General features: G+C 33.3%; 2 protein-coding genes across 2 annotated transcripts; one reads left to right on the plus strand and one right to left on the minus strand.

The window, feature by feature from the left end:
* LOC18592771 (probable E3 ubiquitin-protein ligase RHA4A) lies at positions 6291-9512 on the plus strand. Its single transcript, XM_007019646.2, has 3 exons — positions 6291-6644; positions 6769-6854; positions 9068-9512. The coding sequence occupies exons 1-3, from the start codon at positions 6420-6422 to the stop codon at positions 9408-9410; spliced, it is 654 nt and encodes a 217-aa protein (XP_007019708.2). The 5' UTR covers positions 6291-6419; the 3' UTR covers positions 9411-9512.
* LOC18592770 (protein NRT1/ PTR FAMILY 4.4) lies at positions 11367-15038 on the minus strand. Its single transcript, XM_018125383.1, has 5 exons — positions 14905-15038; positions 14264-14481; positions 13460-13900; positions 12706-12836; positions 11367-12474 (listed from the first exon to the last, which is right to left on the minus strand). The coding sequence occupies exons 1-5, from the start codon at positions 15017-15019 to the stop codon at positions 11598-11600; spliced, it is 1782 nt and encodes a 593-aa protein (XP_017980872.1). The 5' UTR covers positions 15020-15038; the 3' UTR covers positions 11367-11597.

Here is a 17288-nt window from a genome sequence, read left to right on the forward strand (position 1 = left end):
TACAAACTTGAAGCATTACATTGTAGCTTATTAGGTGATTGAAGATGGCATGAATACCTTTTATGATAATTTTAATCAAAATTAGAGTTTATATAATTTATTTTGTTAAACAGTTTACCAAACAGTTTTAGCTTAATTCTAAAAGCTATTATTTTTCATAAGAGCTTAATAATAACTTTTAAGTTAAAAAAAAACTAGGCCAAACAGGCTCTTTGGTAAATTATTTTCACAAAGCATGGTTCGAGCCATTTCCTTTAAAGTTTAATTCCTTTTCTTAACAAGTCCATTTTGTTGATGTGTCCTAGGTGCTGAGAAGTTGTGATCAAAGCCATTTTCATTATAAAAATTTTCAAATTCGTTTCCTTCAAACTCACTACCATGATCACTTTTAATGCTGACAATGAGGAGTCTTTTTTCATTTTAAACTCTTTTACAGTGACGTGCATCATTTTTGTAAGCAAGGAAGTAGACTCAAATATATTTAGAATAGTCATTGACTATAATAAAACCATACGATTTACCTTTTAAACTTGTTATGTTAATTGGACCAAATAGGTCTATATGTAACATTTCAAGAGGTCTAGAGATTGAGATGATCTGTTTAGTTTTGAATGATGCTCTAACTTGTTTTTCAAGTTGGCATACATCATAAATTTGATTATTTTCAAATTTAATTTTAAGAAGTCCAATAACTAGATTTTTTCTCATCAATTTTGAAATGGTATGCATGTTTGTATGTCTAAGTCTTCGATGGCATAACCAGCAGTCATTCTCATCATTTACCATGAGACATGTCTCACAATCTAGTTCAAGATCTTCAAGAAAAACAACTTACATATTTTTTATTCTTTTTCCTATAAATGCAATTTTGTTGGTGCTAATATCTATAACTTCACATTTAAGTGAATCAAAGCATACTTTAAAGCCTTTGTCACACAATTGACTAATACTTAATAGATTATGCTTTAAGCCTTTAACAAACAGAACATGAAAAATTTGAGCATGATAATTTTTACCAATGGTTCCTATTCCATGAATTCTACTTTTTGAATCATCACCGAATGATACTGTACCACCTTTTTTCTTATCCAATTGAGTAAACAGCATTTCATTTCCTGATATATGCCTTGAGCAACCATTGTCCATGTACCATGTTTGCTTTTGCTTTAGTTGAGCTTTTAAACATCTGTCTTCTTGGTTTAGCTCAATTTACAAAACAAGGTTTTAGTCTTTCTTAATAGGTACACATATCTTGATGGGTTCTTGAAAGTTAGTTGATACATGAAAGCCTTTTGGTACCCAAATCAGTTTTGTTCTTTGAGTGGTTTTTCTTTTATGACATTTATAAGAAAGATGACTTGTTTTGCCACACATATAACATTTTGATGAGAAACCATGAGAATTTCTTTTAAAGGTTGTATTTCTTCTTAAGGTTTCTCTTATTATGACTTTAAGAGCAATGTTTTCATCAATTGCCTTTTGCAATGCCTCATTTCTGTTTTCAAGTTCCAATTTCAAAAGTTCAAAGTTTGTTTTTGAATGTTTTATTTTAATTTGAAGAATATTGCTTTGTTTAAAAACAAAGTTGAAATCATATCTTAACTTTTCTAGTTCATTCTCAAGTGATATAGTCTTCTTTTTTTCTTTAGACTCATATATTTGAGTGCAAGTTTTTCAAATTCATCATATAAACATTTATATTATTCTTGTAATTCATCAATTGAAATATCATAAGTAGTAGAAGATACCTTAGGTTTATCATCTTTGGCCATCAGGCAGAAGTTTGCTCTCTCTTCCATTTTCTCTTCATCAACTTCTAAACTTGATATATCATTGTCAGACTAGGTTACAGCCATCTTAGCTTTTTTTGATTTTTTGTTTTTCTTATGAGTTTCCTCCTTGAGCAATGGGCATTCCGATCTGAGGTGTCCAAGTTTCTTGCATTCCAAACATATAATGTTTTATTTTTGTTAGATTCATTTTTGTTTTTGACTTTCCATGAATAACATTGATATCTTCTATAGCTTTTCTGAGTAAGTCTTCTATCTCTTTGTCCCATAAGTTTTTTGAATCTTTTTGCTACCAGGGCCAGCTCTTCATCATCTTCACATGATAGATTCTCTAACTCTTCTCAAGAGTGCTTACTCTCAGAGTAATGCTTTTTTTCCTTTCTTTGGCTTCTTTTTTGTCTTCTTTTTCCTCTTCTTTAAGCTCCAACTCATGAGTGAGAAAAGAGCTGCAGATTTCATCAAGAGTGATAGCATTCAAATCCTTAACCTTTTGAATAGCAGTCACTTTGGGCTTCCAATTCTTAGGTAAGTTTTTGAGAAGTCTTTTGATAAGTTCGTGTTCAGGAATTGGCTTACCTATTTGACTAAGCTTGTGAGTGATGTTAGTGAACCTATCAAACATGCTGGTGATATCTTCATTTGCTTTCATTTTGAACATTTCCTAGTTGTGGGTTAAGAGAAATATTTTAGACTCTTTAACTTGTGAAGTTTCTTCATGAATAATTTTAAGTTTGTCCCAAACTTGCTTGGCAGTGATGCGACTTGACACTTTGTTAAATTCAGTGGGAGTCAAGGCACAATGTAGAGTATTTATTGCCTTGTAATTCGTTTGGACCTTTTTTGTTTCAACTTCAGTCCATTTTGCTCTCAATTTAGGAATTCTTTCAATGGCCAGGACATTAATGGTAGAAGGAATGTAAAGTCCATCAGTGATGACATCCGGCATTTCATAATCAATAGCTCTTATGTATATTAATATTCTAGTACTCCAATAAGGTCATTCGATCCATCAAACAGAGGTGGTCTGTTTGTAGATTATTTTTCAGCAGCAATAGATTTTTGTAAAGCCATTTGGATCTTCTCTAAGGATGTTAAGCCTTAAACAAAGAGGGTATGGCTTTGATGCCACTTGTTGGTCCCAAAGAGTGTGCTAGAGGGGGGTGAATAACACTTTTTGAATGTCATTAGAAATTGGTTCATAGTTACGAGCTTGTAAAGGGAGTTGATGAGAAGAGTTTGAAGGTTGTTAAAGGAGTAACAAAGAGATGAAGTAGAGTAGACAATGCTCAACAATTTATAGTGGTTCAGTCTCCTTGACCTACATCCACTATTTTGATCTTTCGATCAAGGATTTTTAAATTGATTTACTAAAATTGGTGGAATTCTCAAGCTGCCACCAAGCTTTTACAATGGCTTTTCACAACCTTAGTCATAACCTTTAACAATGATTTTCCACGGGATCAACCAAAATCAAAAACTAACTTTTCTAAGGTTAAGTTAGAACATATAACAACAACTAAGTTATTCCAAGCTTGATCAACCTCTTAGAGTGCCTCACACACTCTAAGTAATCAAGAAATACAAATATGAAGATGTACCTACGATCACTAAGTTGATCTAAATGGTACAAGATGAAGTGTTAATCTCTATTACAAAGATTAGAGTGAAATACAAGAAGTGAAAGGATTTTTGCTATTCTTGGTTCTTTTTTGTTCTTGGTAGCATCTAATTTTCTTCTTAGTTGTTGGAGATGTCTTTTATACTTGAAAAATCAGCTTTGATGGATGTTGATAGCTTCAGACCATTGGAAATAGTTTAAAATCTTTTCTAGCCGTTAGTTTGTCTTCAGACATTCAAATTCAAATTTTTGACAGTAAGCTTTTAACTAGCTAGCCATACTTCTTAGTTAGTTAAGTCTTATATGTCTCGCAATCTGTTTTACTTTGTTAATCGGTTAAGAAAGATTTTAACTGATTAAGAGCTTATTGTTTTTGGAGTAGCCAACTTCACTAACTTTTCTTTGTTTGATTGATTCTTCTCTTAGCTTGGTAATGTTGATCTTCCTTTACTCTTAAATAGCCATGGGATATATTGGTCACTAAGACTTCTTAAATTATATTTCACAAATTTGATTCCTTTCTTTTTAGATCTTCACTTTTGGATTTTAACTGACTAACTCTCTTGTTTAATCGACTAAGAGGCTTCTGTAACTCATTTTGTGATCTCTTATTTTGATGAGTTTTGATATTTGCTTTCAAGTGATTATTTTATTAAGTGATATACATTTTGATCCTGCACACTCAAGTAGTATAGTTAAATATTAATAAAAGGGAATATTATGTTATTATCAAAAACTCCTCGAGTCAATAAGCAATGCCACGTGGCACTCATATGATGATGTGGTAATATTGTGTGGCATTGACATGTTGACGTGTTGGTGCCACGTGGCAGATCAAAAAATTTTCAAAAAAATTTGTGTCACGTCATAAAGATTAAATTGAATAAAAATATATAGTATATAGACTAAATTGAATAAAATTGAGATGTTGAGGGATGAAATTGAAAACTAAGTCAAATAAATTTTAAATTTTTATACTATTATAAATAAAAAAAGAATTTATTTAGTTTTTTATATTAATTTATTTCAATATTATGCAAGTTATTCATCTAAATTTGACTTTAAGTATGAAATTTTTGTAAAATTCTTTTTTATAGAAGGAGAATTCAAATTTAATTTTTGCAAAGAAGATATATTAATTGACATATGCTAGAATTAAAAAATTAAAAATATATATTTTTTAACACCATAAATCTTTTACATTTAAATATTTAGTTTATTAATAAGAATATTTATTATCTACTTAAATATTTGTATGTTTCAAATATTTTTTTAATTTAGTCTCTCAACATTTTAATTTTGTTCAATTTAATCCTTATAAAGTGACAAATTTTTTTAAAAAATTTTTTTGATTTGTCACGTGGTACTAACACGTAAACATGTTAGTGTTATGTCATCATATTTTTATTATGTGACACTGTCACGTCATCATATCTATGTCACGTGGCATGCCACATCATCATATTAGTATTACGTCATTAAAATGTGTCACGTAAAAGCAACGTCAACGTTGACATCATCTCGTTTAACAATAAAATTAGATGTCATTAGATAGAGATATTAAATTAAAGTAATTTCAAAAATAAAAAAATTAAATTACTTCAATTTTAAATACAAAAATTAAATTAAATAAAATATATAAGTATAAAAATTTGATGGATATATGATTACTAGAAAATTGATAGTATCGTACATTTTATCAAAAAATAATTTTATTGAAGTGAAGTGAAATGAAAATATCCCAAATATTGATAGAAATTGAAAGAAGAAAATCTTTGAAGTGATTGTGGGCAATGGGTAATAGTTTGGGCAATTGTAATGAACAATTAAACTAGTACAAGTAGATGTATTGAAGATAAGATTTTAGTCAAAGTCATCATCTAAATAATGAACGGATATCAGCTTTTTCAGTAACAGGTGCTGCCGCTCCTGCCACTGCCAATGTGCCGGCTGTGCATTACTATACTAGGAATAAGACTGAGCGCATTTTAATTGTGTTAAAGGAAGAGAGGAACATCTACACCCACACTGGGCTTGTTTTACTTTTATTTATTTTAATATTTTTTTGATATAGCTCCGGATCTTATCTCTATATTCCCACTTTGTGTGAGAGATATGAGAGGTATCTTCATCATGACAAATCCTGCAGCCTGTAGGCACCCCCACCAAGCAAAGTGACATAAAATTAATGTTATCAAAAGCTGAATGTGGGCCTCCTCTCAACGCTCAACTCAATCAAATCCTTTCTTTCAATTTATATTTGGCTTTAGGGTTGTGTTTAAATGTCTACTAGAGAATGCATTGCATGCAGAGTTTCTAGCAAATTAAATTATAGTCTTGTCAACTTGGATGATAGTAGGAATTCATATCTTGTGAAAGGGTACTTCAAACTAACCATAGCTATATTACAGTGGAGATGCTTCATCATAAAAAGCGAACAAGGAGGAGAATGAGTAATTTGATCCACCACCTTGCATAGTCATAGATGATAAGTGAAGAAACCATGAGCAAAGAGCAAGGTAAACAAGTGTGAAAAACAAGCTAAAAACGAAAACCATAATAGAGAATGGCAAACCCACTGATAAAGTGGAGCTCCATGGCCTTAATTTTCAACTTGATTAAGAACACAGGTTGAAGTAGGAAATTAATCAAAAGTTTGAGGGTTGATTTTACAAAACCAATCATTTAATTTATCCTTTAAGTAATAGACTACTTCAGCATTTCTTTTGAACTTGGTATTGATGCCTAGACTAATTAGAAGATGAGAGACAAGTCCCGACCTCCTTTGTTAGTGGACAGTCATGGGCTTGTTCCATCACTAGAAAAGGGAGTATAAATACCATCATTTTATATTTGATCTTAAAACCTCTTTTTACTTGATATTTCTCTTTGCCCTTTGTATCATATGCTCCCTGTCCCTCCTTTCCTCTTATACCTGCATATATACCTGGCCACTTCTCCCTCTCTCTAATTTGGCATCCATTGCATTAGAATTTTGAGGACTGGTGGTGATGGGTCTGCCTCATACTCCATCTCCAACTCCTCCTCACCTCTATCCTCAAGCACTTCAACTTAAACTCTACCAGGCATTCATATTCTCAATCCCTATCCTCTTCTCAGTCATTCTCTTTCTCTTGTTTTACTTGTTTTACCTCAAGAGAAGAGCTTCCACTCCCTCATACCCTCGCCCACTGATTCCAACCACTTTTAACCAGGCTACTCCATATCTCCCCTCAGTAAGTCTCCTCTCCTATTCTAATGACTACTCCATGCTTGAAATTGAAACTTAAATAATAGCTTGTTGTTGCATAACCTGCATCTGATAATCTGTTCGCTTGGCATCATATGTATTGACCGCAGCCATGTCAACTGAGTTTGAAAAAGGAGCTGACAGACAAGCTGCCAACAGTCTTATTTGATGAAGAATTAAGTACAAGGGATTCCAAGTAAGTTCTCAATTGGAACTCTATAACTAGCTACTACTCCAAACAACTTTTTAACAATTTTATCATTTATTGTGCAATCACTGTGGTCTACAAGCAATTCATCCTGCCCTGCACCATGCCAATTTGAGCAGAGGTGCTAAAATCTCATTCAACTTGAAAATCTGTTTAAATTGATTCCAAATTTGATTGAAGAAAGTCCAAACCTCGAAATATAAAGAGATCGATCTGATTCGAACTCAACTCGAATTTGCAACTCGAAAACATCTAAATTGTAATTAAATTATTTTTTAAAATAAGTAAATGAATAAATGATAAACTCTTTTAATTTTAAAAATAATATTGTTTATAATTAATAAATAATTGTATAAATAATATATTTTCAACCTTTTTTAATGTTGAATATTTAAATTTTAAATTTCAATTCATGTTATGCAGATTAATTGATCAATTAAAGTAATCATGTTAAGCCAATATACCTTTATTCTTCATTACTTCCAAATTGAAAAAATGGTCAATGTTAAAATTAGAACAATATTATATAGATTAGTTTTAAATATCATGATTTTGGAGTCTTAAAATTTCCGGTATTAATGTTAGGGTAATTCATTGACCTGTTAAATGATATATTTTTATAAGCGATAATTAGTATTCTTTATAGTCTTAGTGATGTAAGAAGAAATTATTGGAAAGTTGAAATATTATTAAAAAGTTATAATGACTAAAAGGATAAAATAAAAGACACCCTAAAATATTGATACTGTGTGTATAGTATACATAAAGGTCAAATTCTGCAATTTGTAATTACATTCTAATAAAGATGTGGATTTAGTCTTTACATAATAATTTGTAAGGATTAAATTTTATTTTATTTTTTCAATTTGTTAATTTCAATAAAAAACCTAACACTATTAAAATTTCATTATTAAAATTTGTGGATACGATATTTTGATTAAATTAATATGATATTAATTGAGATTACGTGATATTTTTCTATTGATGTGGTATTAAGTATGTGTGGAAATGATATTTGTCGTGCTAATGTAGTATTGGTTGGATAAACATTGAATTAATGATGATGTGGCACTTGTTGATGTGACGAGAAAATTGATGTGATATTTGTTGACATAACTAGCAATAGACAAAACACTCAAATTAAGGATCCCAAAACTCCCTAATATTAAATTAATCTAGATTATGCAAATTTAAGGGAGAGAGAAGAAAAATTTAACAATTGAATTGGACTAAGAAGAATCGAGAATTAAAGACAAGGAAAAGACTGAAAGAGGAAGAATCAAAGAGTGAGAATGGGGAATCAAAGAGTGATAGTTAGCGTCACATTAATAAGAAAATTTCATTATCATTTCAATCAATGTTATGTCAATTTGGTAAAAACATCATATCAATATACTTAATAGTATTAGAGTTTGAACCAAAATTAACAAATTAAAAAAAATATAAAAAATTAAATTCACTTTTTTTTATAAAAGTGTAAAGACTAATAGCATATTGATGAAATTTTAGTATTGTTTATATTTATACAAATATTTATAATTTTTAAAATTTTAAAATTATTATCACATTTTTATTTTTAATTTGTTAAAGTGATGAATAATATTGACTCGACATGTATAAGAAAAAGAATAAAATTATTTATTACATTCGAATTTATCCAAGTCATATGATGTCAAAATGATTTGCGACTCACTTGAACCCAATAAAAACTGAAATGAATTGGAACCTGAAAACAACCCGAGTCAAAAAAAGGCAGCAGATTTGGGGTCTCTACTTTTAGGTATTACAGTGTTGTACATGCCATCAGCCCTAAAATTGACCATCAATAAGGTGGAGTAAACACTAAGCAAAAGCCTTGGATAGAGACATAATTTTGAAACTCCCCTCCCCTCCCCCTTATAATTAAGCCAGCTGCCCCTTCATTATTTTTTTTTCAACATTCACCAGAATCTCAATCAAGCCCCCCACTCTTTCCTTTAAAGTGGTCGGTCTGGATGAGATTGCAAGTCACTGGGCCGCAGAATCTCTATTATACTGGTTTTAATTATTTATTTTCTCCAATTTTTTAACAAATGAAATTGAACCATTCATATGCCCTGCACTGCATCCCCGATCTTGCTATAACGTTAAGGGTATCAGATCCTGGCATTACTTGGATTCCTTTGGAAACACTATCCTTGACTTTCTCAAATGATTGACAGATGTAGCGTTTGCTTGGGTGAATTTGAGATGAAAGAGGAGTTGCTCCAAGTCCCATCATGCAGACATGTGTTTCATGTTGAATGCATGCATCATTGGCTGCACTCCAACTCAACCTGCCCTCTCTGTAGAGGTTGTGTGTCTGTTATTCCCGCCACCAAACTACACACTCCAATCCCAGACAGCCTCACCGAGCAGCAGCAGCAGCAGCCGCATCAACAGAATGTGCCACCTCCACAACTACAGCTGCATCAAGTAGCCGCTGATACCTCAACGCAGCACCTAGCTGCTTCATCTATTGAAGGATCATCAGTTTCAACCCATATCCAAGTCCATAACTCATGAACCAAATTAAGCTTCGTGTTATACATAATCTATATATAATCACATGAAATTCTGATTCGGCATGCATATTGTTTTAACCTGCGAATTTTTAAAATCATCTAATCCTTGCTCCAAATGGGTTGCAAATGCAAGATGTGAGGCGCTAGCTGATCACAAAGTCACTGAATTATAGGAAATCTGCACGTGCTCTATGTGGTGAAATTTTATTGTGTTCTTTTACCAAGGTTATACCAATGCCATTTTGTTACGCTTGTGCAAAAAGATTACAAAATGATAATTGATAAATACTTCTTGAAAATAATGAAGTTGGGCCACGGGATTGCATTTTTCACTAAACAATTATTGGTGTTTAACAAGCCCTACAATAAACAAAAGGTTCCATTAATTGATGGTCTAAAGTCTGTTAGTTTAAGCTTTAAATCCCTTACTATATAGACACCTTTATTGACAGTTAAAAAATTTATTACCACATTTGAAAAACGGTTGGTACAAGCCTTGTTGATATAGACCTAATTATTTTGAAAAGAAACTCCTACCATCGAAATAGGCATTTGTCCCTGTACCAATGGATCTTTTATCATTGACATGGATGTATAAATTGAAAGCAAAAATTTAATATTTAGTAAAATCTATATAAATTAATATTTTTGAAATTATGAAAATTTATTAGTTAATCGAGATATTATTTAATAGATAAATTAATAATATCATTATTTGTTATGAGTAAATTATTGAGAACGTTATGGAAATGATCAAAGAAGATGAAGTTGACGACAATAATTTTGTATTGGAGCATGTCTCGCGCAAAGATGCACTCAAAGTAACAATCACATTACCTAATTTTCTCTTGTAATACGAGAATATTATATTAAAATTTTTTAATGTATTAAGAAAAGTTAGAGATGGGATCTAAGGAAACATCAATTTCAAGAAAAAACAAATAATATTAGAATCATGTTACAAAGACTTTTAATTGAATCATGTATATATATATAAAATTTTGATGTATAGGAGATTATTAGTTTATATATCAAGTGAGATTTATATGTTTTTTTTGATATATTATCTTTTAAATTTAATAAATTATTAATTTACCATGTTAGTNCAAATAGATTATTAATTTATATATCAAGTGAGATTTATATGTTTTTTTTGATATATTATCTTTTAAATTTAATAAATTATTAATTTACCATGTTAGTTTCAAGTCAAAATCGATTAAAAATATTATTTAATTAAAATTATTAATTTATAAAAAGTATCATATCATATTAGTTGGACAACTTCTAAAACTTTATTATTTTGATTATGGGAAAGAAATAATGAAGTGATGAGTAATCAAACCGTGAAGGAAATTTGTGGACAAACGATTGTACAATTATGAATTAGGTAGTGTGTAATGGGATGAGCTTAGTGCTTAAGCCATGATTTAGTTGTGGACTTAAGGTTATAGCATTAATGCATTGGGCCAAGTTTGCCGGTAAAGGTTGTTGCTCGAGGGACCATGTCTATTGTCTTTTTAGCAAGCACACAAACACAGAGCACATATTGATATATATATATATATATGAAAAGAAATCACTTTCTCATACCCACTTCTGCCAGTAGGATAGCTCCCGAGACAGGCCTAATTCCAGTACAAAACATAGGTAAGGGACATATATGTTTGATTGTGATTAGCAAAAGTGACAGAACCAGGGAAAAAACATATATATTGGTTCCCCTTTTAACCTGTTATCCCACACAAGAACTAAAAAGTAACCTTAGCATTATGCTTGTAAATGGTGAATCCCATCACAATAGATTAGATATGGCTGGCAATGAAAAACTATTATCTATCTAACGCGCAGTGCACAAACCCCACCCCACCACTCACACCTACCTTTTCCACCATAAAGGTAATGAGAGCGGAGGTCAGGTCCTCCCTCCTTCCGCATATGATCAACAAAAGGAGCATTGGTCAATGGGATCAGTCTTGAGCTTATGTTACATCTCTGGGGAGAAAAGTGAGCATCAGTTAAACACTCAGTAGCTAGCATATGTACAAGATAGGTGCATTAGTTTAGTTGAGTCTAAGACTATATTTTAGTAATCAAATGGGGTTTGATTTTGTTTAATGCACGAGAAACAGATACGTAACCTAGAAACAAAATTAGTACAAGGACAATCTTATTCTAAGGTACACGGCTACTTCCAGCTGCATCCATTCATATGCTTCAAAGTTTCCCTGCCTCGGTTTTCGAGGTCTTGTTCTGGAGACTCATCATTTTGCCGAGGTGGTGACAGAGATGGGTTGTCAGAATAATATGAAGACCAGAAAAGATAATTGAAAAAGTTGACGAGGCTAAGGCCAGCTAACATCCAATAGAAAAAGTCCAGCCTATCCTTGTTGAGGTCATTGTCACTGAGCCAGCCACTGTGAGAGGAAGCGGATGTAATTCTGTTCACAAGGGAAACAAGTATGGAGCTAAGATAGAACCCAAAGGAGTAGGAGCAGTAAGTCATGGCCGTTAAAAATGATTGCATCCCCTCCAAGGACTGTTTATAGAAGAATTCTATGAGACCTACTGCGGTGAACATTTCTGATAGCCCAAAGATAAGAAATTGCGGAGCAATCCAAAAGATGGACACAGTTTCGTCGGAGATTCTTCTTTTTTTCTCCACCAGGGCAGCTGCAACCATTGAGAATGTTGCGATAAATAGCCCAATCCCAACCCTTTGTAAAGGAGTGATTCCAGAACTCCTTCCAGTGACTTTTCTAGCAACTGGCACGAAGACTGTTTCATATAGTGGGACAACAAAAATAAGCATGATGTAAGGAATAGATTGCAGGGAAGCTGGTGGAATTTTGAAGCCTTTGGCAATCTGGGTATTCATAGCGCTCCCTTGTTGGACTGAAAATGTTTGGAGCTGCGCCAAAATGGTGTTGAAAATTATGGTGCAGGCAAATATAGGAACAACCGAGATGATTATCTTCACTTGCTCCACTTGGGTCACGGTGCATAGTCTCCATGGACTCTCTTTTTCTCCATCCTGGATTTTGATACATGCCTTGTCAAGGAATCTACAATATGAATACGGTGAGAATCATTAGAATCATAACCCAAATTTAACTTAAGCTCGATTTTGTACAGGGAGATGCATGGTTACAAATATGACAGCAGTCCTGATCAAAACAGGACAAGATGCAGACACCTCAGGGTTGTGATGTTTCTGGTGGTTTCAAATTATATGTAGTAAAGTTTGAGGTCCACTGTTTCTCTTTTAGCATCATCCTATTTCTACCCGACCTCACCTGAACTTTTCAGTATGAAGAAGGTTGCTGACATTGGCCGACGTAGCAGGAACCTGGTTTTGGCTTCCATGGAGCATCTGTACATTTGAAGGGCAGATTTGCTTTCTTTTTGTTATTGCAGCCACAAAAACCTGTTAAAGGAAGAAAGCAAACAAAAGAGCAAAGGAAGATTAATTATAGCAGGAACCTGAAAAGGCTAACACTTTGTATATAGTCATAGATGCAATATTCAGAAATCTAAATTCCTGATAATACAATGAATCAGACGTCACTATACTATGTTCACATCAAACAGTTTGTCCTTTAAATACATGCAAATTGTTGATAAAAAAAAAAAATAAATTAGCCGTCCAAACATAAAATAAATTGAAACAACTACTTTGGACTGTCCTAAAATGAATCAGAAGAAAGCAGAGCCACGACCATTACTCATGAATTTCAAATCAGGTGGGTAATATCGTTTATACATAAAAAAAAAAAACAGAAGATTTCATACCATTAGCTATGTTAAAAGTACAAATAGAAAGTTTAAAGTTTCTTTCTTTTCCTTTATTATTTTTAATAGGCATTAAGAAACAGAGAGGTTCATCTGGGCATAATAAAGAGAAAATTTTTAGCTTTAAGGATAAAACTAAAGCAAACTTTGTTGCTTAACGAGCCTGGAGATGAAGAACCTCGCTAGAACCCAAAAGCTAGTGTACAGGAAAAGACTGGATCGTTGTAAATTAAGCTCTCTCTAAAAAGAAGAACGCACCTGAGCAATTGGAGTGAAGATACTTCCTCTTGGTGGCTTGTTTCTATAAAGAAGCGTACCCGAAATCAAGCTGATCATTCCCATTGCCATAGCAGCAGCTGAGACGCCAAATCCAACATCCATTCCGGAATGAGTTTGGACCCAAACGAGAAGAGTGAGTGCAATTAGCTCTCCCATGCAAAAAGCAAAGTATGCAATATTGAAGTAAGTTGAGAGCCTCCTGGATTGCTCCGTGTCTCCCCTTCTGAACTGGTCAGCACCAAGAGATACGATGTTGGGTTTGAGGCATCCACTTCCTAAAGCCACCACGTAGAGTGCAAGAAAGAATATCAAGGCCTTAGAGCCCTTTGCCTCCAGACAATTTTCTCCATCAGAGACCATATCACAATGGGGCGGCCTCAGTTGTGGAAGATGTGCTTGAATACAAAGTAATATAAAACCCTGCAAACATTGTCATAGTTTGGCATAAGAAATTAAACATGCCAAGCCAGCAGGCTTCTGTCCAACTAAACAATGCTGGAAAACAATGGTCTGTAGAATAAAACCATCACCTTGTAGCTTATTTATGGAGAGCAAAGGCATATTAATAATATGAAACTTTTTCTTTAATCTTCAGAGATAAAGATTAAACTGCTGTATTAAGACCAGCTTGCAAAATTTGATATGGATTAGCTGGGATCTCAACAAAGACAAGAACCTAGAGTAGCCAAATTCAAGATAGTGCTGAGATTACGAAAGATCGAGCAAATACAAAAATACAAAAATTCTCTGAAACGGAGCGTGTCAGAGAGAAACAGCACTTACAGAGAGCTCCACAAATCCAAAAATTAACATGGTCCAGAAGCTCCCAAGATACGAATCTGAGAGGAACCCACCAACTAGTGAGAGGAGGAACACAGTGCCTATGAAGTTGGTGACTATGTTGGCAGACTTGGATAAAGGAAAATGCATCTCATTGAAAACATAAGTTATTAGATTGTTCCCAACAGCAGCAATTGCCATCATCTCGAATGCTTGAAGACCTGAAATCAACCACCAGGAACATAAAAATTTCCATTCGTAAGAAATTCCACATAAGCATAAAAGAAAAAAGTATGGGAATTCCACCGTTAAATTAGGACAATAGTATGAGTATCCACTCTTCACTTCCCTACTGAAAGTAATTACACTAAAACTGAACTAAGAAGATGATTAGCAATCTTATGTAAACTAAACAGCCAGTATGGTCAAACTGTCTTGCTAAATCTGCTTCGAGAAAGAGGCAACAGTTCAAAAGAAATGAAAAGGAAATTGTTTGTGAGATATGGTGCATTCAAATGGCAAGACTTGTCTATCTTGCAATTTCACACGAGCAAAGATTAAGAGAGCAACAAGACATAGGTGCCAGCTCAAGCACACGAATGTAACTATATGCACCGGAGAGAGAGGAAAAGAGAGGAAGAGACCAAGGACGAATACAGCAGCAGTCATTCCACCATGCTTGTTAGCCTTGCAGGGTCTGCCTCTCCAATCAACAGATAACTCCATAACACCAGACATGGAATCTCCTTTGAATTTCATTCTTGTCTTCCCTCTCTCTCTCTCTCTCTCTCTCTCTATATATATATATATATAAAATATATATATTATATATTATATATCCTCTCCAAATGTAAATATATGGTGTCTATTATTCAAGACAATCACTTGACAGCGTCCTTTCCAGAGCCTTTCTTTTGCAATTTGGAGACAATATTCCAATGTGGGTTACCCTCATATTTATAATCTTATTGTTAGTCTTGGCTCTCCTCGCCAAGTTGACTAAGCAGTAGTGGCATGTCCCATCCATTACATGATTGTGCTCAAACTGAGCCAAGCAAGTCAGCTTGCACAATGAGTTAATAGCAATAGTAAGTAGAATAGCTCTGGATCTTCCCAAGCGCTAGAATCTAGATATTGATGGTTCCGCTGCCATGAAGAGTACACGAAAGCCAAAAACTGTTCATTCGTATATCATGATTATTTTGGCCGGAATGTGGGTCATAGGCCTTAGTTAATCGTAAAGTGAAGTAAGAATTCCATTCCCTTGTGTTCCTCTTAATGAATTGAGTCATAAAAATAGCTTTGGAAATTGCATTCTCAGTTTCAATTTCCCCAAAGTCAGACATATACGGTTCCCTTTTCTTTTTCATATTCTTTCTGTCTAGCATGGGCAAAGGTTTCAAAGTTTATGTATTTCCCGACCAATTGTGGAAGCATGGAACCTAGGATTATAAGAGTCCAATTGCTAGATCCACTTAGCTTTTTCTTGATAATGAGGATACAACGAAGCTGTAAGATTACAGGACTGAAAAGTTCTCAATTTGATGGGCTGCGCCATTAACTAAGTGCACAGGGGAGATGCATGTGTTTTTCTGTGTTCCTTCTGCCATCCTAAACCCAATGGATCATTCATCATAAGTTCTATAACGTTCCTTTTCTTTGTGACATCTTATTCTACCTAGCTAATACAAGCTATATATTCTGCAAATGTCTAGCATATCAACGAGATAAACCAGCTCACATATGTACTTGTACACTTATATTTTATATGGGTTAATATTTGATGCATTGATACTGTGTATAGTTTCTATACATTGTCAGGTCACCAAATCTTGAAAGAACAAATAAGACACTGTGACCTCATTAATGAGGTATTAAGAGTTTTCTTTTGAAAGATGAGGTATTAAGATTTGATCAGTGTATCAAATATTAATCCATCTTATATAACCTTAAATTCTCTCTTCTTTCTTTCTTTCTTCAAGTCAAATATGCGTTTGCTTCCATTATTGGCAGAGGAAAAACAAATTATTCATTTGCCATTGACATTGATGTAATCTATTGTTCATTCATTAATGAAATATATATGTCTTATAAAAAAAAAGAAGTGAATTATGCATTTAAGTGTTTTGTACAAGAGTTTAAGCAATTTAGTCATTTACTGTAATGCATTGTGGGTTTAAGCAAGTATTTTGTACAAATCCAATGGCATCAAATTAAACATCCTTTATGTACTAAGTCTACAGTTTGTAACACCAGGTATATCCCCAAGCCTAGCTTCACAATGTCCTCCAAGCAGTCACAAAGGGTCCACGTCCTGATCAACTACATAAATTCTCCCTATGCAGCAAGCACACATGAAATATATTTCATGAAGAAGCTAGCATTATACTTAAGTTTAGAATAATAAGGGAAAAGGAATATAGTGGGCAATACGCGGAGAATGAGAGCTACAGCTATATTTGGTCTCACTTGCAAATTAAGTGGGTATAGTTTAGAAATACAAAAATGTTTGATAGAATCAAATGGTGTCTCTGTTGCGCGACACATTTTGATAATTCATATCCAAAGTGGCAAACATTGAAACTTGCTGTTGCCGTGATCGCCGGCTTTGGCACCTCTTCCATTTGCCTCTTTCACAGCATGCAATTAGACTTGCACAGCCCAAATAGTAGATATGGCTATATCAACTTTAATTCCAAAAACTAAGGCTAAGGCTTTCTTTCCCTTTTATTTTTTTTGTCCATTGTCAATCCAACTATGAGATATTAAACCTTTACTTATAAAATTTATATTATGTCATTATTTTATTTTTCTATGTTCGACTTTCAACCATTTAGCACATTGTATCTGAATGATATAATAATGAGCCAAGTCTTTGTGTTGACTCAAACAATTAAGTGGCCGGTAGGGTTTACTTTTTGAATAATATTGAGGCAATTTCATGATTATTAATGCTTTCAACGCCCAATTTCTCTCTCATGTGTGCACCTATTTGAGTTAAACAAATAAATGTAGCTAATACATATAT

Source organism: Theobroma cacao, chromosome 8 (assembly GCF_000208745.1).
Source record: "Theobroma cacao cultivar B97-61/B2 chromosome 8, Criollo_cocoa_genome_V2, whole genome shotgun sequence".
NCBI lineage: Eukaryota > Viridiplantae > Streptophyta > Magnoliopsida > Malvales > Malvaceae > Theobroma > Theobroma cacao.

Excerpts from the sequence above, each read along its gene's own strand:
- LOC18592771 (XM_007019646.2), top strand. The coding sequence starts at position 6,420 with ATGGGTCTGCCTCATACTCCATCTCCAACTCCTCCTCACCTCTATCCT. Across the intron at positions 6,645-6,768 it reads CTACTCCATATCTCCCCTCA|CCATGTCAACTGAGTTTGAA; the intron begins GTAAGTCTCCTC and ends TATTGACCGCAG. Across the intron at positions 6,855-9,067 it reads TTAAGTACAAGGGATTCCAA|ATGTAGCGTTTGCTTGGGTG; the intron begins GTAAGTTCTCAA and ends AATGATTGACAG.
- LOC18592770 (XM_018125383.1), bottom strand. The coding sequence starts at position 15,019 with ATGAAATTCAAAGGAGATTCCATGTCTGGTGTTATGGAGTTATCTGTT. Across the intron at positions 14,482-14,904 it reads TGCTGCTGTATTCGTCCTTG|GTCTTCAAGCATTCGAGATG; the intron begins GTCTCTTCCTCT and ends GGTTGATTTCAG. Across the intron at positions 12,837-13,459 it reads TCTTCACTCCAATTGCTCAG|GTTTTTGTGGCTGCAATAAC; the intron begins GTGCGTTCTTCT and ends TTCCTTTAACAG.